Genomic DNA, 26,942 nt, shown 5'->3' with positions numbered 1-26,942 from the left:
GTTGGTTTGATTGTTTTAGAATATTTTGACATAAATATGGTGGCTTTAAAAACAGAATACATATAACTTGTAAATAACTATTAGTAACTAATTAAAATTCATTTATTGAGCATTACCACACACCAACCATTATGTTAAAAGCAAAAGAGACAAAGACTGTATAACAATCTATAGCCCTTGCTCAGAATCTAGAATATTTAAAAATTAATTAGTAAATCTCTTAATTATTTTATTTACTCAGTCTTTAATGACATTTTTACCATAAACATGACCATCTGGGCTATCTGATTAAAACTGGAAAAGTTGAAGACCTATCCTTAAATGCACAAAGAGAAAAGGATGAGGAGATTTGGACTGAAGTTATCAAATTTTAAAACAACTAGTGCTCTTTTCCCTTCCATCAGAAATCTCTTCCATCTACAATAATGCTTAAGAAATGTAGTTTCATGAAAGAAAAGGAAAGGGCATCTAGTTAATATGATATTTGGTTGCTTAAACACATGAGAGAGTAAGAAAATTCTTTTTAAAGAGGCAAAAAATTAGACAGGTTAAAAAAGGTATATGTTTAGTAATTTGTATATATACACACACCATTTAAACTATAGTGATTCCTAAACACTAATAAGTTCCTTTTAAAATTCTGTTAGGCTGTGTTGAAGGAAATAACTTTTATTTCTGAAATTGTACCTGATGAATATTTTTTGAGAATTTCCTCAGTGAGACAATCATTTAAGTGGAAAACATTTGTGATAGGTCATAGGAGGGAAAACCCATTCTCTCCCCTTCCAACTCTCTTAAATTTGCCCTTAATCATTTATCATTGCTGTCATACTTATGAGTAATAAGGAAAAATAAAATGCCTTATTTGAAAAATAAACAGGTATTCACATTCTTTAAAATACATCAGGTTAGTTCGCTGAAGCATAAATTAGGATGGTCTACAGACTGTTAATGGTGACAGCAAGCATATGGCAAATTTGAACTGTCTGCAGGTCAACTTTTACTTTTGCTTTCCAAATGTCTGTCAGTCATTGTTAGGATTTAAATACATGTGTTAATGGGTGGAATTCAACAAAATGAAATCGTTCAGCAAATTCTTGGAGCAAGTGAATTTTTTTTGTCTTTGTCTCTCATCTATAACCTTCCCTGTCTCTCATATACAACCTGCTTTGATGGCAGTCTTATGAAATTTTACCCAGAAAGAACAAGCCCTTTGAAGATTTGTGTTGCCTTTTCTTTGTTCAGTTAAGGAAAAGGTTTATAATCATATGCTGCGTGTGTGTGTGTGTGTGTGTGTGTGTGTGTGAATGTTTGTGTGTACGCATGGATTGGTTTCTCGAAGAACCAGTCGAGTGCTCAGATCAGATTGGTATTTTTGCCAGCATTACGGCTGTTCCTGATGCTGTGATTGTACATTTCATTACGGTAATAGCAAGTCGTCTTTTATTTTCTCTCCTTCCTTTTTTTCTTTTTTATTTATTTTTTATTTTTTGGCTGCACCATGAGGCATGCAGGATCCTAGTTCCCCGACCAGGGATCGAACCCACGCCCCCTGCGGTGGAAGTGCGGAGTCTTAACCGCTGAGCCACCAGGGAAGTCCCATCAGAATATCCTTGCTCTCGAAAGCCAGCAATGTTTGCGGCATTGGAGATCAATGACACTACGATGATAATGTATTATTCTGTCAGAAAGTGGTAAGAGGAGCCAGCAAGGATAGCTAGGATGAAAAATGAAGTGGAGTTCCTGGGACAGATAGGGGGCAGCTTCTAGACAAAGATGTGAGAGAAGGAAAGCGAGGAACAGAAGAGAAGATTTGAAATATGAGAGTCTTGAAATCAGCAAACCACCAAACATCCCAAAAGATGAAGGCCCTGGACTCAACGACCTTCCCTGAATGCATGTGCCACCAGCAGCTGGAGCTTCCTTAGTTTGCAAACACTTTCTTCAGAACAACTCCAGTTCTGGCTCTGAAGAGGTGATGGAGTCAAGTGTTGGAAGAGAGAAGAGCTGCTCATTTCTTCAGGGCCAGAAGAATTCCGACCACAATGAAAAGTCATTGTTAAAACAAGAGCCTGAAAAAATTATTCCACTTCAATTGAACACCACAAGAAAAAGTGGCCTTGACTCAATTTAAGAAGGGTATTTGGAGTCCTCTTCATCTTCACTCCAAGGGATCTATTCCTTCAGCCATTTGAAAAAGAGCTGTTATCTTCACTATTGATTTTCTCATTAACAATTCATCCATTTGTATTAAGCTTTCTGCATTTCCAAAGTGCTTTTGCATACATATCTCATAAACTGAGGCATTAAGATTAGATATCTTAAATCCTCATATTACAGATTGAAAAGGGAAAAATCTTTAGAACATTATTAAAATCTCAAAGACATGAAAATAGCTAGAAGAAATTCAATCAAATTCCCTAGATATCATGTTCTTGGTTTCCCAAAGATTGCACTCTCATTCCATTTCCTTTGTGGATTGAGAATGTGTCTTAGTTGACAGCAATGCCTGGCACATGGTTGCTACTCAATAAATGTATGTTAAACTAAACCTAATATTCCTGTTATAATAAAGTCAGATAGAAATAATTTTAATTCTAAATCTCTCACTTAATTGTTCTTTCTTAGATTATTTTCCTCATACTGAAAATCAGGAATAACAATTCTTACCTTGCGCTGTCAGTGGTGTGCTGGTAAATGTTTAACAACTCGATCATCCACCCCCCCATAAAAAGGGCCTGGTGCGTAGCTTTGGCCAGTTTCCATGGTGTAAGTACTCCCACCATGGACAGTTTCAAGCCTCCAACATGACATCACTGAATGCCGAGTTGGGAAGAGACGTCAATAATCAATTCTTGTGGGCTAATAGAAGCCGGTTCCGGCACATCACTACATGGCTTTAAGTTTATGGTTTGATTTCATGGAATTGCTCTTCTGTGTTATTGTAATTTGTGACTCTAAGGATATCTTAAGACGTGGTAGTTTAGTGGATGCTGTTGGTGCCGTGCTGTTGGATCCCTTGCAATGCCCTGAGGCATCCAATTCCTAACTGCCGTGGGTGTAGGCAGATAGCCGTTCATAGCTGTGCCTTCTCTGCAGAATTGCCCTTGACCAGGAGGTGCGTCACCAGGAAGTCTACACAGCCACCTCCAACGCTGCCCCTCCTGGGACAGACTATAGACAATGCCTGTCTGACACCGGGGTAGAAAAGTGGTGTCGTGTTGCCTCAAACTGTGACCAACTCTGTGGTACAACTTGTGCTCCAGAACTTCGTATGGGAACAAACCGAAGCCGAGACCACATCCTTTCTTAGTTTCTTCCTCTGCCCTCCCCTTCCTCCCTCAGTCCCTTTCTTTTGAGAGCTCTCACTCAAAAAATAACCTAAACCAGAAGCCCTTTCTTTTTTTTTTTTTTTTAAATTATTAGCACCTTTAATTATTTATTTATTTATTTATTTATTTTTGGCTGTGTTGGGTCTTCGTTTCTGTGCAAGGGCTTTCTCTAGTTGGCGGCAAGCGGGGGCCACTCTTCATCGCGGTGTGCGGGCCTCTCACTATCGCGGCCTCTCTCGTTGGGGAGCACAGGCTCCAGATGCGCAGGCTCAGTAGTTGTGGCTCACGGGCCCAGCTGCTCCGCGGCATGTGGGATCTTCCCAGACCAGGGCTCGAACCCGTGTCCCCTGCATTGGCAGGCAGATTCTCAACCACTGCGCCACCGGGGAAGCCCCAGAAGCCCTTTCTTAAACTCTGCTTCTCGGGAACCTAACCTAAGACTGTTGAAAGGACACGTGGTCTTAGAAAGCAACGTGTAAGGATGGGATTCTGAAGTTGGAGTCCTTGTTGGCTAGATGGCAGGCAATGTGCACCCCACCACTACTGGAAGGGGGAAGATTGATCATTCCAGTTATACTGTGGCAGTGCCATTGCTAAGACTTTCATCTGTAATGAACTGGGATACAGTACACGTAGAAGGGATGTAATAATTGGTGCAAAGTCTCAGGTATTTGAGAGATATGAAGAAAACAGTAGCTGTAAGGACTGTGGAACTAGATGGCTACTGCTAAGGGCTATTGATCCAGTGAAGAGAGAAAATGACAGGCCCAGATCTAGTAATCAATAGTTTAAAGCAAAGTGTTAGCCAGAAGGCCTTCTTATAAGCATTTGAGGCTCTCATCTTCTGTAGTAGAAGGTCACACACAGCTGATGATCAGACATTGTTTGGTTACTTTATATTTAATTGTAAAAGTGGCTGAATTGTGGAGAAGGCTAAATTCTCAGAATAGACAAGTCTCCTGTGTCCAAGTTAGGTTCTGATAAGAAGCAAATGGGATCTGGGCAGGGATTTCTGGGTAAAAGTGTTTGAGAAGCTTGAATTTGCCAATTTCCCTGAAACCCCTGGTTCTGTAGAAGTGGCTTAATTCTTGCTGGAAGTTAGAGATTCTCCTCTTGCTTGAAGAACATGAAGAACCTTCAAATGAGATAGGTCTCTTACAAGACAATGTTTTCCCTCCTCTTCCCTCAACTCCCCTCTTGGCCCCAGACCTATAATTTTGCAAATCTCAGCACAGGCTGACTGGGAAAAGGATAGTGATGCAGGACTTGGTTAGCATGTTCCAGAAAGAAGCAGGAGAGTATGTCTGAGCCCGCTTGTAGCAGTGGAGATGACAGGATCCTTGAAGAGCCAGAATTTCCCATTAGGGCTAATTATTGTCAGATCCTGATACAGTAATATCCCTTGAGGAGACCAACAAGCTACTTGCTGGCTATCGACTGCATCAGACCCTTTCTACTATAGTGTTTCTTCTTGACTGGATTCCCTCCTACTCCAGGTATGGGTTTGCCTTTTCTGCTTGGAGGTCCTTGGCCAGCACCACTCCCTGAGAGTTCATTGAGTGTCTGATTTACTGACAGGCAATCCTGCATAACATTACCTTGGACCAAGGGACCACTTTGCAGCAAATGACTGTGACCTCAGTAGATAAAATACATGGGTCTGGGAATTTAGGGGTGGAAGTGGGAGTGGTCCTCCTCTTCATCACTCCTAGTAACCCACTTGGTCAATCTGTGCCTCCTGTCTCTGCAACATTGGGCTCTGTAGGTCTTGAGGACCTGGTTCTCAGATAAGGATGCCTCCATCAGGGATCATAGTAAAACACAGTAAACTCAAAGTCACCTGCTGTCACATTACTTTGGGTTCCCCTTATAATTGACCATGGTTCTCATAAAAAAGCTAGGGGTACTGTTACACAATGGGAAATATGTGTGCCTCTCCTGCCCACTGTAACTTGTACTTGTGAAGAGCAAATATAAGAACTACGGCTCGAGAAGGACATGGAAACAGAGCCCAGAGATGAGGACCTGGGTCAAACTACCAGGCAAGCCACCTGGACCAACCAGAGTGCAAACCGAAGGGGAGGTGGGTCTAACATAAGTGAAAGAAAGGGAGAAGGTGGATATCAGTCACCACCTCAGGGTCAACTGCTGCAGCTGGGGCTGTAATTCATCCCACTAACCTTTCTTTTTAAAGTTTTCCCAGAAATTCTGACCAACTAGAATCCTGAAGAAGCTGTGCCTAGATGGAAATACTAAGTTATCCATGGCAATTTTATTGCTTAATGTAAAGGATTTTACAGTCTCCTCTGTACTGTGGTCTCTGGTTTTTGATAGACCTCTAACAAATTATTTAGTCCAAATTTGGAGTGTGTGAGTACGTGTATGAGTGCTTGCATGTGTGTGTCAGTATGTTTTGAACATGAAAATACTCGCAACCTTGATAACCACTCAATGATGACCAAGATGGTGGGAGTAGGTCATGAGTTGTGCCAGCTGGGTCTCCTACAGATTCATGCCATCGAACCTCAGCTGGGCTCTCATTGCTGTTCAGTCATTTTTTTGTCTCTCTTTTTTCCCCATTGTTTCTCCCACAGCTGCTATTCCATACCCTGTCCCTTCACCCCAAGTCCAGAAAAATATCCCTGGTATATTTCATAAGCAGATGACCTCAGAACATAACTCTACAGTGGTTGAAGCTATCCCGTCCAAACTTCCTAATCCTCACTTGGCTTTTGGGACGTTGTTCTCTTGTGAGCCTATCTTTCTGTTGGTTACTCTTATTCTTTTTCTCACCCTTCAAATAGAGCTCCCCTACAGTTTTCTTCAGTCATCATCACCATTCTAACAATAAGCCAGGCACAACACACATCAATATCCTCTTATCTATCCTGTCAGTTATGTGTTCACAAGGTTTCTCTTCTAAATCTGCACTTGACTGGCACTGCCCTGGTTAGAACCTCATTTTCTCCCTTCTAGATAGTAGAAGCCATCAATGTCTCTCTTCTGTATGTCCACCAGAATAATCATTTTAGAATCTAGACTTGATCCGTTTTTCTTACTCAGACTTTCTTTCTGTTTTTACTTTTTACTGTGATTAAAGTGTTTTGTATTTTATTGTGAATATAATACTTAATATGGTGAAACAGAGCGTACTAGAAGAATGTATATAATATATATAAGTAGCATTTGAAAAAGAAGAAAATGACCACTGCTCATAATTCAGCCTAAGACATAAGATATTACCTTTTCATTTGAAAGCCTATGTTTTGTGAGTTTCTGCTCAGTTGAAGCCCCCTTCCTCTGCCCCAGAGGTAACTGCTATCCTGAATTATGTTAATTAATCCCTTGTTTTCCTTAAAGTTATCATATATGTATATTAATCTATGCAGAAATGGTATATGTATATACTTATAAAAATATGAGTCTTTATGTTATCTTGTTTTGCCTTCTTTTCTACTTTATATAAAAGGAATCATAATATATTACTCTGTGACTTGAAATTATGTTTTAGAGATCCATTTATGTTGATGATTTATCTGTAATTTGTGTTTCACTATTGCATTCCAACAAATACAGAATTACAATGTTGTACACCTGAAACTTATACAATGTTATTTACCAATATTATCTCAATAAAAAAAAAATGCATTTCAATTTATTTTTTTATTCTACTGTTGCTGGACATTTGGATTGATTTGTTATTACAAAAAAAGTGTCACTATAAATGTTTTTGTATACATTTGTTCATGTTCATGTATTCAGGAACTTCTCTAGGATATATACCTAGAAGTGGTGGTGCCGGGTATGCACAAATGCACCTTTACCAAGCAATTCCAAATTGTTTTTTAAAGTAGTTTTACCAATTTATTCTATTTTATTCGACATCGGCAGTGTATGAGATGCATCTTCAGTCAGTATATTACCAACACCTGGCGTTTTCAGACTCCTGAATTTTTGCCAGTCTGTTTGGACATGACATTGTAGTTCATGGTAATTTCAATACACATTGCTTGATTGCTATTGACATTAAGAATTTTTCCTATGTTTACCATTCATATTCTTTGGAAAACTTTTCGTTATATCTTCTCATTTTTAATGGGCTATTTGACTTTTTCATTTGAATTTGTAAGATTTTAAAATTTATTCTGGACAGCAGCAATCCTTTTTCACTCTTTTCCTTTTTGGTTTATGCTTTCTGCTTGACGTAAAAACTATTTATTACCCTGAAGTGATAAATATATTTTCCTATAGTCTCTTTTAAAGTTTTAAACTCTGGCTTTTCCAGTTTAAGTACTCGATCCATCTGGAATTGATTGTTTATATGGTTGAAGATACACATTTTTTTTCCATATGGATCATCAGTTGTCCCAGCATATTTTAATGATAAATTCACCTTTGGCCACTGATTTACAATGCTAGTTCTCTCATATGTCAGGTTTACATCTAGGTGTGTAGATCTTTTTCTGGAATCTCTGTCCTGTTCCACTGGTCTATAAGATTATCTCCACACTAATGCCACACTGTCTTAATTACTGTATATTTGTAATAAGTCTTGCTATCTGATAGGTCAAGTCCCTCCACTGGTTATTATTCTTTGGATAAAAATTTATTCAGACCATTCTTCAATTGTATAGAAAGTCTCTCTTCATTTATAGCTCCATCCCCAACCCCTTAACATAACTTTACAATTATTTATAATTATTCTTTTATGCATTTGTCTTCCAAATAATATAGGGAAAAAAGGAAAAAAAAAAGAGGAGTTATATATCAAATATGCATTACTACTCATGGTCATGTTCGCTGTATAGTTTATTTTATTGTTGCTCTTTATTTCTTCATATGGTTTTGAGTTATAGTCTATGGTCCTTTCATTTCAGTCTGGGGGACTTCTTTTTAATAAATGTATTACTTTATTTATTTTAGGCTGCACTGGGTCTTCGTTGCTACCCGTGGGCTTTCTCTAGTTGCGGTGAGAGGGGGCTACTCTTCATTGCGGTGCGGGAGTTTCTCATTGCGGTGGCTTCTCTTGTTGTGGAGCACGGTCTCTAGGTGCACAGGCTTCAGTAGTTGTGACATGCAGGCTCAGTAGTTGTGACTCGTGGACTCACTAGTTGACGCATGGGCTTAGTTGCTCCGTGGCATGTGGGATCTTCCCGGACCAGGGATTGAACCTGTGCCCCCTGCATTGGCAGGCAGATTCTTAACCACTGTGCCACCAGGGAAGTCCCTGGGGGACTCCTTTTAGCATTTCTTTTTTTATTTTTGTAAATTTTATTTTGTTTATATTTTTTATAGAGCAGGTTCTTATTAGTTATCTATTTTATACATGTTAGTGTATATATGTCAATCCCAATCTTCAGATTCATACCACCATCCCTCCCCCACTTCCCCCTTGGTGTCCATACATTTGTTCTCTACATCTGTGTCTCTATTTCTGCCTTGCAAACCGGTTCATCTGTGCCATTTTTCTAGATTCCTCATATATGCATTAATATATGATATTTGTTTTTCTCTTTCTGACTTACTTCACTCTATATGACAGTCTCTAGGTCCATTGATGTCTCTACAAAAGACCCAATTTTGTTCCTTTTTATGGCTGAGTAATATTCCATTGTACATTTGTAACACTTCTTCTTTATCCATTTGTCTGTCAATGGGCGTTTAGGTTGCTTCCATGACTGGCTATTGTAAATAGTGCTGCAATGAACATCAGGGTGCATGTGTCTTTTTGAATTATGGTTTCCTCTAGGTATATGCTCAATAGTGGGATTACTGGGTCATATGGTAATTCTATTTTTAGTTTTTTAAGGACCTCCATACTGTTCTCCATAGTGGCTGTATCAATTTACATTCCCACCAACAGTGTAAGAGGGTTCCCTTTTCTGCATACCCTCTCCAGCATTTGTTGTTTGTAGATTTTCTGATGATGCCCATTCTAACCAGTGTGAGGTGATACCTCATTGTAGTTTTGATTTGCATTTCTCTAATAATTAGTGATGTTGAGCAGCTTTTCATGTGCCTCTGGGCCATCAGTATGTCTTCTTTGGAGAGATGTCTATTTAGGTCTTCTGCCCATTTTTGGATTTTTTGTCTTTTTAATACTGAGCTGCACGAACTGTTTATATATTTTGGAGATTAATCCTTTGTCCATTGATTCGTTTGGAAATATTTTCTCCCATTCTGAGGGTTGTCTTTTCGTCTTGTTTATGGTTTCCTTTGCTGTGCAAAAGCTTTGAAGTTTCATTAGATCCCATTTGTTTATTTCTGTTTTTATTTCCATTACTCTAGGAGTGGGTCAAAAAAAGATCTTGCTGTGATTTATGTCAAAGAGTGTTCTTCCTATGTTTTCCTCAAAGAGTTTTATAGTGTCCAGTCTTACATTTAGGTCTTTAATCCATTTTGAGTTTATTTTTGTGTATGGTGTTAGGGAGTGTTCTAATTTCATTCTTTTACATGTAGCTGTCCAGTTTTCCCAGCACCACTTATTGAAGAGACTGTCTTTTCTCCATTGTATATCCTTGCCTCCTTTGTCATAGATTAGTTGACCATAGGTGTGTAGGTTTATCTCTGGGCTTTCTATCCTGTTTCACTGATCTATATTTCTATTTTTGTGCCAGTACCATATTGTCTTGAGTACTGTAGCTTTGTAGTATAGTCTGAAGTCAGGGAGTCTGACTCCTCCAGCTCCATTTCTTTCCCTCAAGATTGCTTTTGCTATTCAGGGTATTTTGTGTCTCCATACATATTTTAAGATTTTTTTGTTCTAGTTCTGTAAAAAATGCCATTGGTAATTTGATAGGGATTGTATTGAATCTGTAGTTTGCTTTGGGTAACATAGTCATTTTCGCAATGTTGATTCTTCCAATCCAAGAACATGGTATATCTCTCCATCTGTTTGTGTCATCTTTGATTTCTTTCATCAGTGTCTTATAATTTTCTGCATACAGGTCTTTTACCTCCTTAGGTAAGTTTATTCCTAAGTATTTTATTCTTTTTGTTGCGTTGCAATGGTGAATGGGATTGTTTCCTTAATTTCTCTTTCTGGTCTTTCATTGTTAGTGTATAGGAGTACAAGAGATTTCTGTGCATTAATTTCGTATCCTGAAACTTTACCAAATTCATTGATTAGCTCTAGTAGTTTTCTGGTGGTATCTTTAGGATTTTCTAGTATAGTATCATGTCATCTGCAAACAGTGACAGTTTTACTTCTTCTTTTCCAATCTGTATTCTTTTTATTTCTTTTTCTTCTCTGATTGCCGTGGCTAGGACTTCCAAAGCTATGTTGAATAATAGTGGCAAGAGTGGACATCCATCCTTGTCTTCTTCCTGATCTGAGAGGAATTGCTTTCAGTTTTTCACCATTGAGAATGATGTTTGCTGTGGGTTTGTTGGATATGGCCTTTATTATGTTGAGGTAGGTTCCCTTGTTGCCCACTTTCTGGAGAGTATATAAATGGGTGTGGAATTTTGTCAAAAGGTTTTTCGGCATCTACTGAGATGATCATATGGTTTTGATTCTTCAGTTTGTTAATATGGTGTATCACATTGATTGATTTGCATATATTGAAGAATCCTTGAATCCTTGGGATAAATCCCACTTGATCATTGTGTATTATCCTTTTAATGTGTTGTTGGATTCTGTTTGCTAATGTTTTGTTGAGGATTTTTGCATCTATATTCATCAGTGATATTGGTCTGTAATTTTCTTTTTTTGTAGTATTTTTGTCTGGTTTTGGTATCGGTGATGGTGGCCTCGTAGAATGAGTTTGGGAGTCTTCCTTTCTCTGCAATTTTTCGGAAGAGTTTGAGAAGGATGGGTGATAGCTCTTCTCTCAATGTTTGATAGAATTCACCTGTGAAGCCATCTGGTCCTGGACTTTTGTTTGTTGGAAGATTTTAAATTACAGTTTCAATTTCATTACTTGTGATTGGTCTGTTCATATGTTCTATTTCTTCCTGGTTCAGTCTTGGAAGGTTACACCTTTCTAAGAATTTGTCCATTTCTTCTAGGTTATCCATTTTATTGGCATATAGTTGCTTGTAGTAATCTCTCATGATCCTTTGTATTTCTGTGGTGTCTGTTGTAACTTCTCCTTTTTCATCTCTAATTTTATTGATTTGAGTCCTCTCTCTCTTTTTCTTGATGAGTCTGGCTAAAGGTTTACAATTTTGTTTATCTTCTCAAAGAACCAGCTTTTAGTTTTATTGATCTTTGCTATTGTTTTCTTTGTTTCTATTTCATTTATTTCTGATCTGATCTTTATGATTTCTTTCCTTCTACTATCTTTGGGGTTTTTTTTTTTCTTCTTTCTCTAGTTCCTTTAGGGGTCAGGTTAGATTGTTTATTTGAGATTTTTCTTGTTTCTTGAGGTAGGATTCTACTGCTATAAACTTCCCTCTCAGAACTGCGTTTGCTGCATCACATAGGTTTTGGATCGTCGTGTTTTCGTTGTCATTTGTCTCCAGGTATTTTTTGATTTCCTCTTTGATTTCTTCAGTGATCTCTTGGTTATTTAGTAATGTATTGTTAAGCCTCCATGTGTTTGTGGTTTTTACGTTTTTTTCCCTGTAATTTATTTCTAATCTCATAGCATTGTGGTCGGGAAAGATGCTTGATATGATTTCAATTTTCTTAAATTTACCAAGGCTTGATTTGTGACCCAAGATGTGATCTATCTTGGAGAATGTTCCATGTGTACTTGAGAAGAAAGTGTAATCTGCTGTTTTGGGATGGAATGTCCTATAAATATCAATTAAATCTATCTGGTCTATTTTGTCATTTAAACCTTGTGTTTCCTTATTAATTTTCTGTCTGGATGATCTGTCCATTGGTGTAAATGAGGTGTTAAAGTCCCCCACTATTATTGTGTTACTGTCAATTTCCTCTTTTATAGCTGTTAGCATTTGCCTTATGTATTGATGCTCCTATGTTGGGTGCATATATATTTATAATTGTTATATCTTCTTCTTGGATTGATCCCTTGATCCTTATGTAGTGTCCTTCCTTGTCTCTTGCAACATTCTTTATTTTAAAGTCTATTTTATCTGATATGAGTATTGCTACTCCAGCTTTCTTTTGATTTCCATTTGCATGGAATATCTTTTTCCATCCCCTCACTTTCAGTCTGTATGTGTCCCTAGGTCTGAAGTGGGGTCTCTTGTAGACACCATATAGATGAGTCTTGTTTTTGTATCCATTCAGCAAGCCTGTGTCATTTAGTTGGAGCATTTAATCCATTCACATTTAAGGTGATTATCGATAAGTATGTTCCTATTACCATTTTCTTAATTGTTTTGGGTTTGTTTTTGTAGGTCCTTTTCTTCTCTTGTGTTTTGCACTTAGAGAAGTTCCTTTAGCATTTGTTGTAAAGCTGGTTTGGTGGTGCTGAATTCTCTTAGCTTTTGCTTGTCTGTAAAGCTTTTGATTTCTCTGTTGAATCTGAATGAGATCCTTGCTCTGTAGAGTAATCTTGGTTGTAGGTTCTTCCCTTTCATCTCTTTAAATATATCATGCCACTCCCTTCTGGCTTGTAGACTTTCTGCTGAGAAATCAGCTGTTAACCTTATGGGAGCTTCCTTGTATGTTATTTGTCATTTTTCCCTTGTTGCTTTTAGTTAATTTTTCTTTGTCTTTTAATTTTTGTCAGTTTGATTACTATGTGTCTTGGTGTGTTTCTCCTTGAGTTTATCCTGCCTGGGACTCTCTGCACTTCCTGGACTTGGGTGGCTATTTCCTTTCCCATGTTAGGGAAGTTTTCAACTATAATATCTTCAAATATTTTCTTGGGTCCTTCCTCTCTCTCTTCTCCCACTCAGACCCTTATAATGTGAATGTTGGTGCATTTAATGTTGTCCCAGAGGTCTCTTAGGCTGTCTTCATTCCTTTTCTTTATTCTGTTCCATGGCAGTGAATTCCACCATTCTGTCTTCCAGGTCACTTATACGTTCTTCTGCCTCAGTTATTCTGCTATTGATTCCTTCTTTATTGTATTGTTCAGCTCTGCTTGTTTGTTCTTTAATTCTTCTAGGTGCTTGTTCTTTAATTCTTCTAGGTCTTTGTTAAACATTTCTTTCATCTTCTCGATCTTAGCTTCCATTCTTTTTCCGAGGTCCTGGATCATCTTCACTATATTATTCTGAATTCTCTTTTGGAAGGTTGCCTATCTCCACTTCATTTAGTTGTTTTTCTGGGGTTTTATCTTGTTCCTTCATATGGTACATAGTCCTCTGCCTTTTCATTTTGTCTATCTTTCTGTGAATGTAGTTTTTGTTCCACAGGCTGCAGAATTGTAGTTCTTCTTGCTTCTGCTGTCTGCTCTCTGGTGGATGAGGCTATCTAAGAGGCTTGTGCAAGCTTCCTGATGGGAGGGACTGGTGGTGGGTAGAGCTGGGTGTTGCTCTGGTGGGCAGAGCTCAGTAAAACTTTAATCTGCTTGTCTGCCTATGGGTGGGGCTGGGTTCCTTTCCAGTTGGTTGTTTGGCCTGAGGCGACCCAGCACTGGAGCCTCCCCAGCTCTTTGATGGGGCTAATGGCAGACTCCAGGAGGGCTCACTCCAAGGAGTACTTCCCAGAACTTCTGCTGCCAGTGTCCTTGTCACTGTGGTGAGCCACAGCCACCCCCCGCCTCTGCAGGAGACCCTCCAACACTAGCAGGTAGGTCTGGTTCAGTCTCCTAAGGGGTCACTGCTCCTTCCCCTGGGTCCTGATGTGCGCACTACTTTGTGTGTGCCCTCCAAGAGTTCTCTGTTTCCTCCAGTCCTGTTGAAGTCTTGCAGTCAAATCCCACTGGGCTTCAAAGTCTGATTCTCTGGGAATTCCTCCCCTCATTGCCAGACCCCCAGGTTGGGAAGCCTGATGTGGGGCTCAGAACCTTCACTCCAGTGGGTGGACTTCTGTGGTATAATTGTTCTCCAGTTTGTGAGTCACCCACCCAGCTGTTATAGGATTTGATTTTACTGTGATTGTGCCCTTCCTACCATCTCACTGCGGCTTCTCCTGTGTCTTGGGGTATCTTTCTTGGTGAGTTCCAGTGTCTTCCTGTTGATGATTGTTCAGCAGTAAGTTGTGATTCTGGTGCTCTTGCAAGAGGGAGTCTTAACATTTCTTATAAGGCAGGTCTACTAGTGACAAACTCCCTCAAGTTTTTTATTTTATTTTAATTTCACCTTCATTTTTGAAGAATAGTTTTGCCAGATATGGAATTCTTGGTTGACAATTTTCTTTTATCAGAACTTAAATAGGTCATCTTACTGCCTATTGACCTCCATGGTTATGAAAAGAAATCAGCTTATGATCTTATTTAGGATCCCTTGTATGTGATGAGTTGCTTCTCACATGCTATTTTGAAAATTCGCTCTTTGTTTTTGTCTTTTGAAAGTTTGGCTATAATGTGTCTTGGTGAGAATCTCTTTATACTTATCCTACTTAGAGTTTGTTGAGCTTCTTGGATGTGTGGGCTTACGTCCTTTGATTTTCTACTCTAATCTTTTAGTATAACAAAGCAATCTCATAATTTTCTAATGTTGAATCCACTCTGCTTTTATAGAATAATCATAATCTGTTAATAATGTGTTATCTTCTTTGTACATCCCTGGATTTAGTTTGTTCATATTTTTCATGTGAGATTGGCCCATAATTTTCTGTTTCAAACTGACTCTGTATGGTTTAGTATAAAGGATATGCTAGTTTCAGCCAATATGATAGAGAATATTTCTTTTTCTCGCTTGTCTAAAATAGTGGAATAATCTGTTCCTTGACTGCATGGCAGAATACATCAAAAGAACAATTTCAACAAGGTGCTTTTCTCTGGGAGAAATTTTAAAACATTTTTAGTTTCTTGGGCGGGTTCTAAGGTGACTCAGATTTTCTAGGTCTTCATGAACAAGTTAGATTACAAATCTTTCTAGAAATTTGTCCATTTCACAGATTCATTCAAATTTACTGTAACAAAGTTGATATAATATTCTTTTACTATCTTTTTAGGATGTGCTGCATCACTAATTAAGTCCCCCTTTCACCCCTCGTATTGTGTATTTTTCATTCTTTTTTTCCCCCCTTGATTATTCTTGCCAGAAATTTGTTCCTTATTAGTCTCATCATAGGGCTAACTTTTGGTTGTATTGATGCTGCATATTATATCTTTGATTATCAGTTAGTTATTTTTTGTGATTTTTGGTTATTTTTACTTTTTAGTTTTTTTTTTTTTTTTCCATTTACCTTGTTGTGTTGATGTCGGTTTCTGCTTTCACCTCAGTTCTGTGTCCTGTCACTAAAGCATGACTCATCGAAATTCAGGTTCTAGGCCCCCAGGAGTTTGCAGATACCTCAGGGTAAAAGTCTGTTCCAAGTCTCTTTAACTCCTTAGATTCTTTGTGACTGAATTCTAGGGAGTCTATTATTACAACAGCTTGTCCAGGCATTACAAAAAGATGTCTTTTATTTTTTGTCTACTTTTTTTAGGTGTGCTTCCCACAAGAGGTTTCTCAGAAACTACTCTGCCTAGAGCCGTCAAACACTCCCCATTGCTCCTACTCTCTGGAAACAGTGTCCAAACTCCTTAGCATAATTTTCTAAGGGAAAGGACCTCAACCTGTCTTTCATGGCTTTATTTCCTGCCAAGTGATTTCCTTTTCTGTATGGAAACTACTTTTTAATTCTTCTAGACCCAGATCAATGTCATTTGTTGGTGATAACTTCTTAATCTCCCAGTCCTTTGAACACAAAAGCAATCTGTTCTATGACATCAGTAACAGGTTGTGCTGATATCTTTACTGCACTGTTCAGTGTTTGATGAAGGAATGAATTTATGGCCACATCTCCTGCTGGATTTTGAGTTCATTGAGGCAAGAACTGTGCCTAACACAGAGTAGTCATTCACTTAGTGCTTGTGGAATGAACCAGTGGAATTTTGAATCTCTCTTTCGGACTTAATATATACATTTTCTTCCCAGTCCCACCTTTGATGCTCCATCTATGGAAGGAATTACAAGTAAAGTAATAAGACCCTATAGCCACCAGGACTTTTCTGCAGATTTAAACACCTGTGGCCCAGCTCTTAAATGGTATTAGCCAAATTACACCAAGCATTTTGGTTGTATCTTTGGGCTCTGGAGTCTAATTGCTTGTAATGAAACACTGGAGTCATAATTTGATGGTCTGTAGGTTTCTCAGCTGTTTTTCTCTATGAGAAAATATATAATGGGATATTTTGCACGTGACTGTCTATATTTTATATGCAACACATCAGTGTTTTGTAAATTTTGTGAACAACTTCTATTATCTTTGAAACCACAGGAGCAACAAACAGTTATAATTATAGTCTGAAGAAGCTATAGTGTTTCAAATATGCCTACAGTAGTGGTATTACAATGAGAATGTTCTGTTTGCCTGCAGCTTTCACTGTGCTCAGTGACATCACAATTATACTAAATTTTAACAGAAACTTCTGTCCTTAAACAGAAACAGCTTGTTTGAAAATCTAAGAGTTTTCTTTCTTCTGAATTCTTTGATTCTTCACTGCATAAAAGTGGGAGAAACGGTAAATGTCGTGGCATAACTCCATTCTCTGTTACTTCCCGGCTGGTTTTTACTATCATGGAGTAATAGGTATTCTACTTTACTCCACATGGGGAATGAATGCACGTTATTTAAAACTTCTTTCTGTGCATCTGCTACTTGTCAACTCATGATCTTCTGATCCTTGAAGATTTGACAACCCTGTGATTTGCTTTAATGGAATTACTGAAAAGTTATCAACAAAGACGTTGCAATGTAAGAATGCAAAGTAAGTCCTTAGATGTTTAGAGGGAAATGAACTTCAAAAGGGGAGTAGTGGCCACAAAGAAATACCTGAATCATTCAATTTTTGGTGCGGTCCTGCATGTCTTTAATTTTGTCAACTGGTAGAGAGGATGTTTACATTGCCTTCCCTTTTCCTCAGCTGTGACTTATCTTTTTCTGTAGCTTATTAATCAACACCTCATACGATACTGAATACACCTCAGAATAAGAAAGTAGAATCAAAGGAACATTCTACCTGGAAATAGAAAAACTACCTTCTAATCCTGTCCATTCCTGCCATTTTGCCACTGACTATGGCAGAATCGTTGGATTAATCTTTCAAGTTTTCTGGGTCTTTCTTTCTTTATCTGTAAAATTTAAGCAGTAGGTTAGACCAGTGATCCTCAAAGTGAGGCCTCTGGACCAGTAACATTAACTTGATCTGGGGACTAGTTAAAGAAACAAATTCTCAGGCCTCCCCCCAGACCCAAGGATTCGGAAACTCAGAGGGTGGAACCTAGCAATCTGTATTTTAATAAGCCCTCTAGGTGATTCTAAAGCACATTAATCTTTGAAAACCACTGGATTAGATAAACTTTAGTAAACTTCCAACCCTAAACTCCCATGAATCTCTATGAATTTAAGGGTAATTTAGGACTAAATTGGATTTTAAGTAGGCATATTCTTCTGCTTGTAATTAAATTTAAAATTTGGATTCCAAACACAGATTTAGAAACATATGTAAGAAAAAAAGAAAAAGAATGCTGAAAATGTTGTCCAAAAAAACGTAATTACTCTGAAAATGTTTTTGAATATAAGCATTTGTAGAATTTGCCTCCATTTGACATCCCAAAATGAGCTTGGTATTTCTGTAGTACATGTATCTTGATGAATATTTCCACCGAATGATCACCACTGCTTAATGGCTGTGATTTCAGAAAAATAAAATTATTCAGAATTATTGCCATTCATTTCTTATATTTATGGAGGCTAACAGTTAATAATCTGTTCTACATAAGTGCACATATGGCTAAAATTTTTGTTATTGAATATTTGGGCCTTTGGTCTCCTCTATAGGGAAATGTCCTTGTGTTTAACCACTTCTGGGCTTTATTAACATATGCTTTACCTAACAGTCTGTCTGGCTCCATTTTTTATTAATGCAGAAGAGTTTTTGGTAGTGATTTTGATTTTCTAGGACTGGTATAATTATATTAATCAAGGCTTTATGCTTTCCAAGGTCACCAAAGGAAGGAGTGGAGAATCTTTTATTCTTAGTCTAAATAAGTTAATAAATATAAATATGCAACAGAAAATGTAGAAAATCTTTTTTTAAAATTCTGTAGAAAGTAAAATGAGAACTGGGGAAAGGAAGAGAGAAAATTATCCTTTACTTTGCTTTGATGAGTAAGAGAGAATCTGAAGACCTATTCTCCATAAAGAGTGGCCAGAACTCTGCTTTTCTTAAGAGAATCCAAAGTTTAAGACTGGAAGATAGGAGTATATGTCACATTTCAAGTAACTCTTTTCTTGACCTACTTCTGGAAACCTGTGAAAAATTAGCTAAAACATTAATTGGTTTTATTTCTTTTTCTTTGCAATTGGAAATAGCCAAAACAGGCAAGCTAGAAGCATTAGGAGATAAGTTTCTATTACAAAATCAAGTAAAGCGTAAAAGACATTTTGAGAAGTTATTCACTTAACAAATGTTTATTGAACACCTAGTATGTACTAAGCACTGTGCTTGACACTGGGGATAGACCGATGGATAATGTGACTTGCCTATTAGATATTAGTATCTAGTTAGGGAGAACAAAATTTAAAAAGTGATTATGCAAATTATGATTAAAAATACAGTGCAATAAGTGTTATGAAAGAGATGTATATAGACTATAATCATAATACATAATTGAAACATAGACCCATCTGAGTATCAGGAAAGACTTTGATACAAGTTACAGTGATAGTCACTTTGACTGCTATTTGGAGAATAGTAGGTTGGAGGCAAGAGTAATATGAAAAACCAGTTAGGAGGCCATCATAGTAATCCAGGTACTGTTCCCTGCCATCATGGAACTTATGTGGTAATGCAAAGGTTTTTATAAAGTACCAACAATGAATAACAGAAACTTGCATAACTTTTGTCCAGATTTCCTGTCATTGCATAACAAACCATTTCAAAATTTAGTGGCTAAAGACACAAATTTATTATTATGTCTCATAGTTCTATGAGTTAGCTGACTCAGTCAGTGAGTTTAACTTAGAGTTTCTCATGTGGTTGCAGTCCTACAGAAGCAGGTACTGGAGTCATCTTAATAATCAAACAAGATGGTCTTCTTTTTGTTTTGTTTTTTTGCATACATGCCTGACACCTCAACATACCTGTATGTGGCTATTTTTTTCAGCAGGGTAGACTGAACTTCTTACATATTGGCTCGGGGCTCCAAAAGGCAGGAAATAAAAACTTCCAGCGTCTTTAAAGGACCATTAATTTAGAACTGGCATAGCATCATTTCCATTGTATTCACTTGGTCAAAACAGTCACAGGCCAGTTTAGATTCAAACTGGTCAAAGAACGACTCCACATCTCGATGGAAGGTGTCATGAGCAATGACAAGGTGACCAAGATGACCCCCAATAATCTTTACTTTTTGTTACCTTGCCCTTCCACACTGGATAGGGCTGATCCTGTGTAATCAATATGATACTGTGGAGATGATGGTCTGTGACTTCCCAGGCTAGATCATATAAGTGATGTGGCTTTCACCAGTTCTTTCGGATTACTATCTTTGGGGAGAGCTAGCCCCCACGTTGAGCATCCTTCTCACATGGAAAGGACCTGAGGTCACTTATTAACAGCCTGAACCAACTTGCCAGCCATGTGAGGGAGCCACCTTGGAAATGGATCATCCAGCCCCAGTCAAGCCTCCAGACGATTGCAACCCAAGTCATTATTCATTTAATTTTTTATTTAATTTTTTTATAATTAATTTTTATTGGAGTATAGTTGCTTTACAATGTTGTGTTAGTTTCTACTCTACAGCAAAGTGAATCAGCTACACGTGTATATATATCCCCTCTTTTTTTGGATTTCCTTCCCATTTAGGTCACCACTGAGCAATGAGTAGAGTTCCCTGAGCTATGCAGTAGGTTCTCATTAGTTATCTATTTTATACATAGTATCAGTAGTGTATATATGTCAATCCCAATCTCCCAGTTCATCCCACCCCCCTTTTCCCCTTGGTGTCCATATGTTTGTTCTCTACCTTTGTGTCTCTATTTCTGTTTTGCAGATAAGATCATCTATACCATTTTTCTAGATTCCACATATATGCGTTAATACATGATATTTGTTTTTCTCTTTCTGACTTACTTCACTCTGTATGACAGTCTCTAGGTCCATCCACGTCTCTACAAATGACGCAGTTATTTAGACTGCAACGTGAGAGATCTCAAGCTTGAATCACCCATGTAAGCTGCTCCTGAATCTTGACCCACAAAAACTTCATGATATAATAAATATCTATTATTGTTTGAAGCTGCTAAGTTTTGGGGTAATTTGTTATGCAGTGATAGATAAATAGAACAGAGGCCATTTGGGGAGATAACCCAAGGGCCCTGTTTATGGTTGTTTTTGCTAGTGAATGTCATGCAGTGTAGTACCTGACTCATAGTTCAATAACATCATAAAAGAAAGAGGGTCATGATATTATAGTTACTGAATAGACTTCCCATTGCATAGCTTCTTGGAATGGGGGTAGGAAAAACATAACGAGTGACAGGAAGTATGATACAGTGAAAGTGGGATTCTGAGTGCAGAAGAAGCATGATCTCCATGCAAAAAAAGACCACTCAGGATTTTGGCTGGCATGACAGGATTGCTGGCAACCCTGACTAGTACAGTAGAAGTCAGAAGTGAAAAGCTTCTTGAAGGCTATAAAGGTTATATCAAAGACTTCCTGTTTGTGCACATGTCCTTTCCTTCTAATATCGAAATTAATTAAACTGATCTGCAGAAAAACTGATTTGCTCTTCAAAGAAACTACTGGTTGCTGCTCGGTGACTTGTGTTCTGCTAGGCTGGCTACCCATGGATTCTGGGTTGATTTGTTCTTGTATCTGCTCAGTATAGTTATTCTTTCTACATATCAAAGATAAACCTAAGCTTTTTTCTAAGTATTTTAAAGAAATACTGATTTAAAATCAGAAAAGAGCAGCAGAGTTAAATATGCATCCATAAAACAAACTCTTAGAACTTCAGAAGTAATTATATAACTAAAATCACTATCCCTGTGTTTTATGGCTCACAACATTTTCCTATATCTTTGAAATTTTAGAGAGGACATCCAAGAGAATGAACTTGAACCATATTTTATTAATACACTTTTGGTGTAATACTTCCATACATCAGTATTTTTTCAATATATAATTGTGGAATGGAAAAAAATAAGAAAAATTACAGAGTTGAAGTGGTTTTTAGTTGGAATATTTTAGAAGAGTGATTTGTGATCAAACGCAGTATTATAAGTAAGATACAAATATCTTTATGTGTATATAAAGTTCATATGTATTATTTTAAAATGAGCTAAGTTTGAAAGGAAGATAGAGACAGGGCTTGAGTAAGAATAGACAGGATAAGAGAGAGTATTCTAGGAGGAGAAATAGTAGATGAGGTGTTTGGAAAGGCAGACAGACAGAATAAGACACATACAAATGTCAGCAAGTAGGGTTCTTTGACTGTAGCAATGAGTGTGTGTTGAAAATCCCCTCTTGCCCATATGCCTTCTCGCACCTCAACCTGTCATGTCAAATTCCCTCCCCACAATCAGGGTACATACATTCTCTTAGATGTTTCCCTGGTTCCTGGGATGAAGCAATAAAAGCCTTCCACTCTCCCTCAAAATATGTTGCTTCCATTCCATAGATAAACCACTTGTATTAATGTTGGCAGACAAGCTCCGAAAAGGTAAGTGTGAACTGAAATGAGAGTGAGCTGAAGCAAAGCTCTCTGGGCACAGGGAGGTGCACTTGGAAAGGATAGTGTTTTATCAGTGTGGGTGGGGCCAGTCAAAGGAAGGAAGACTTGGAGCAGGAGAAAGTCACACAAATGGCACATGTATTCCACACAAAGTTTCTGTATTTTCAAATCAAAGGACTGTCTTTCAATATTGGAAGAATGAAAATCATGGTTGTCACACATTGCTCTTGTTAGATGTATATTTGGTTCGGTATCTTCCAATAAGGACAAGTAAACAGCAGAGTTAAATGTGCATCCTGTTTTAAATGGGAAAAGCAATGTATTCTCTTTGAAGAAAATGTGGAAATACAGAAAAGTACAGAGAAGAAAGAAGAAGGAGAAGGAGTGGGGGGGTGGGTGGAGGGGGAGGAGGAGGAGAAGAAGAAACCACTGCTCAAGAAAACCACACTATTTACTTGGTATATTTTCTTCTCCCAGCCTACCTCCCCCCACCCCTCCTTTTTCTCTGCGCATAGTGCTTTAAATACACACACAGTGCAATTTTGTATTTTTCTTTTTAAAATAAAATTTACAAGTATTTTATTTATTAATTCTTTTGGTAAATATCACAAGAAGTGGCTAAGCCATCTTTCATCATGTGTCAAAATGAAAATGTAGCAATTGGTTTCTTAACCATCCCTCTCTTTTTGGATATTTAGGTTGATTTGATATTCACTGTTATAAATAATGTTGTGATAAACTTCTTTGTGTGCTAAGTTATTTCTGGATTTAGGAATTTCTTAAAGGATAGATTCCTGGAAATTTGATTACTTCATCAAAGGATAGTAATAGCAAGTATGTTACTCTTTATGATTATATGGACATTGGCTTGATTCTTTGATGATGAATCTATTAAAATTAATAGGTTCTAATCAAAATCCAAAATCATATGTAAGACATGGTCCATTTAGACTTGGGCTTCTCTCCAGACTTCAGAACTTGGTGTCTCTACTATGATTGTTCTCCTGTGTCTTGAATGCGGCATGGTTGCAAACACTGAATTGTAGCTAAATGTACATAATTCTTACCTGAATGCTTTCTCACCCAAGGAATGGGAGGGGGAAGAGTAAAACAACTTTGAAAACAATACCCAAGATCATCAATCAACCTTCTTTGCCAAATAGCTTGAAAATTTGTGTAAATACAGTAATACTTAAAGCATAGAATCCTCTTTCTACTTTATTCAACTGTTTTAAAAATACATACTTATTGGATTATGCCCTCCTTATAAAACTCCACTGAAATGACCCCTACACAGAATGTTTAGATACAGAATTAAAAAGCTTTACGAACAAAGAAATGTTACTGTTGTGATATTGCTTACCTATTTTTCTCCTATAGAAACTCACCTTTTGTAAATAAACTATGCTGGTATTTTTATTCATTATACTGTTTCAGACCGTTTGCTTTTCACTAACCTTTTATTACCGTGTAAATATTTTTCTATGTTGTTATGAGTGCATCCTCCTATTAGGTTCAAATTCTGTAGTGTCATAATCACACAAAAGGCTGAAGTACTGATTATGCCTCAGATAATGTAGTTGTTAATGATCAACTTAATGCTAAAAGCCATTACTGCTCATTGACATAATTCTGAGAACATTATACTGTAGAAGTGCACCTTTTGTGTGGAAACAGAATGACAAAATTGAAATGTTAAAAGTTGAGTGTCTGAATAATAGCCTGTGAAATCATTTAGACAAGACCATTGTTGCCTCTATTGTTCAAAGACTAGAGAGTGACAGGATGAGACAAAAAAGGAGAAACACCACAAGGGCTCCACTTGCAGGTCTGAAGGAAGATGGAAAGTAAAGAAGATCTCTGTTTGTGGGTTTCCCTCTCTTCCTGGAGGGTCTTCGCCTAACAAGCACCCTCCTCTGGCCACTTGCCAAAAGGGGAAGCCTGCCTCATTTCTGATTGGCAGGAGTCGAGCCAGGCAGAAGTTGCTGCAAGTGCCTGGCAAGGATTTTTCCAATACAACATTGCCTGAGAGTGACCAGAACAAGTCACCCACGGTTTCCTCCTTGCTGCCCACTCAAGGGTTTTTGGTCATGAAGCATTTGAAAGCTAGAAGGATGCTTTAGGAAGTCACCTTCCCAAACAATCTGCCAGCTCACTTGAGTACTTTGCATCTTGGTGTCCGTTTTCTGTGGTATCCTTGGTCTATTTTTGATCTGGGAGTTGGGGGCAAGTCAAGAGTTTAGAGAGAGAGAAGGTGTGTGTATTTGGCGGTGCGGGGGAGAGATACGTATGAGCCCCCAGGCTTGTTTGATGGAGCCAATGGGACCTAAAACAGAGGTGTAATTCCCTGCTGAATCATCTCGTTTCACTCTTCCATTTGCAAAGACTTCATTCTTTACACTGACGGACCACTTAATAATATCCATGTTGGGTTGGTCACAACAGTACCCAGGTGAACAAATATGAATGGGTTACAACTCATTAATCATTGTTACTAGAAAAATCCAAAGCTTATGATCTGCTTAGAGTGAGTGACAGTTATCTTCATGCAATATTAATGTTACTGTAAACGTTCTACGTTCCAGGGACACATTCTAAATGCTTTAGATATATTAACAGGGAGACTTTGCTAAAAGTAGGCACATGCAGTAGAAATGCACACTGGTGTCAGACTGTCAGAGAGGAAGAAATAATAATTGTATTATCACAAGGGATACAAACTGATGTTCATAATGTACTCCAATTTTAAAGAAAAGATCAAATCATGCTTGCAACTGCTGTTTAAGAAAGCAGAGAAATCTTATATAGTTTTAAAATAGTTCTATAAAAATTGATTATTTAAAATATTTTATTTATGTTGAATTTATTTATTTGTTTGTTTGTTTGTTTATTTATTGGCTGCACGGCATGTGGTAACCTAGTCCCCTGACCAGGGATCGAGCCTGCGCCCCCTGCACTGGAAGTGGGGAGTCTTAACCACTGGACCGCCAAGGAAGTCCTACACTGAATTTTTAAAGTAAGCTTTTTCAAAGAATAGTTTTAGATTACATAAAAACTGCAAAGATAACACAGAAATTTCCCATATACGTCACACCCAGGTTTCCCTGTTATTAACACCTTACACTAACATGGCATATTTATTTTAGTTAATGAAACAATATTGATACATTATTGTTAATTACTGTCCATAGTTTATTCAGATTTCCTCAGCTTTTTCCTAATGTCCTGTTTCTCTGGAACCCATCCAGGAGAGCACATTATTTTTAGTTGTCATGTCTTCTTAGGTTCCTCTTGGCTGTTACAGTTTTTCAGATTTTTCCTTGTTTCTGATGACCTTGACAGTTTTAAGTAGCATTGGTCAGGTATTTTGCAGAATGTTCCTCAATGGGGATTTGATGGATGCTTTTCTCCATTGCAAACTTACTATTTTTTCCATTGTAGTCAGTAATATTTTGAGACTATGCAAATACTTTTTAAAGGATTATTTTGGAGTGCCCCCTTTTCTCATCGTTTGGTAGGTCCAGATCAATCTCATCTAAAAATTGGTCCAATAAGTTAATTCCTTAAAAACAGATCGATATTTGAGATTTTCTCCAACAAGTATTGGTCTGCTGATACTTAATAGGTTTATAAGAAATATTGATGAAAGATAGGGCATTGTATTTAATTAAATCAAACAATGTGGGAAAATAATAGTTTGACAACGGGAACAAGAACTTCTATAAACTGTATTTGGGATAAGTAATAATAGCAAAACTAGAAGACAATGGAGCTTAACACATGTTGATACTGGTATCTATCAATTCTGGTGAATTTATATTCACCAACATTTAATCCTTTGATTTTTCAGAAGAAGACTTTTAGTTAGCTTTCTTCTTTAGAATATTCTATTGTGCCCCAAGAATTCTATTCTAATGCTATTGGGAAGAGTTATTTTAACTTTTGAGAAATAAAAAATTATTTTATATTATTTATTTTTTATTGAAGTATAGTTGATTTACAATGTTTTGGGAAGAGTTATTTTAAAATCAGGCCCACTGATTACTAACGAATTAAGGTATATTAGCACCAACAGCATGGAGTCCTAATTAGAAAACGACAAACTATTTTGGGAAAAAGTAGGTCTAAATCTTTCTTTTGTTTTGCAATTAAATTATTTTCAAAGTTTATATTTTTATAATGCCCTCTGTTTGAATTCTCCGTGTCCTTTTATTTAATACTCTGGATATCTGCTTTGACTATTGCCTTCTCTGCTATATTATCCACTTTTCTAACAGAGCTGACTTGGGTCAGTTTTTGTCATATGTCATCCTTCGCCGCCAAAGACTTCTTGCCTTCTAGCCCCAAGTATTCTCTTTATTGCTTACAATTTACTTTTTTAATGCATTTTTTTAGTTTTTATTAATTGATTTATATTCTGATGCTACCTCCAAATTAATGTTTTCATATTGTCGTTACACTCAAATTACACCGAAACACCCAGTTTATTCATTTATTTGCTTCACTCTGTGTTAATGTAAAACATGGTCTTAGCTAGGTGTGAATTGCAAAGGCAAAGTAGTCAGATTCCTGTTTTCAAAAAACTTATCCCCTCAGGGAACATTTTCGAGGTAACATCTTCTCTGAATCTGGACTGGTTTTGGAACGAGATCTCAGATTTTGGGGAAGCATGTTATGTGTCTTGGAATACATAAAATACGCCCCAAGAGGATTAAAAAGATTGCATTTTAGTGGAAAAGGAGATTAGCAGGTTCTACTTGTCATTATTCCATTTGCTAGAATTTAAAGGTATGGGCAACTGAGGAAACAGAGAGGGAGGACACAGAGAATGAGAGAAGGAAGGAGGTAGCAAC

The 26,942-nt window shown here is 37.4% G+C and overlaps 1 protein-coding gene across 1 annotated transcript in view; it reads left to right on the top strand.

Moving 5' to 3' along the window:
• GTDC1 (glycosyltransferase like domain containing 1) overlaps window positions 1-25,089 on the top strand; it is a 453,605-nt gene extending 428,516 nt beyond the window's left edge. Inside the window, exon 15 of the mRNA XM_059927776.1 lies at window positions 25,011-25,089. Coding sequence (XP_059783759.1) covers window positions 25,011-25,065 — 55 coding nt within the window. The 3' untranslated portion in view covers window positions 25,066-25,089. The remainder of the gene's footprint in view (window positions 1-25,010) is intronic.
• Window positions 25,090-26,942: the final 1,853 nt, after the last annotated feature.

This window comes from Balaenoptera ricei, chromosome 7, assembly GCF_028023285.1.
Source record: "Balaenoptera ricei isolate mBalRic1 chromosome 7, mBalRic1.hap2, whole genome shotgun sequence".
Classification (NCBI taxonomy): Eukaryota; Metazoa; Chordata; class Mammalia; order Artiodactyla; family Balaenopteridae; genus Balaenoptera; species Balaenoptera ricei.
This window is presented reverse-complemented; position numbering and strand designations above follow the sequence as displayed.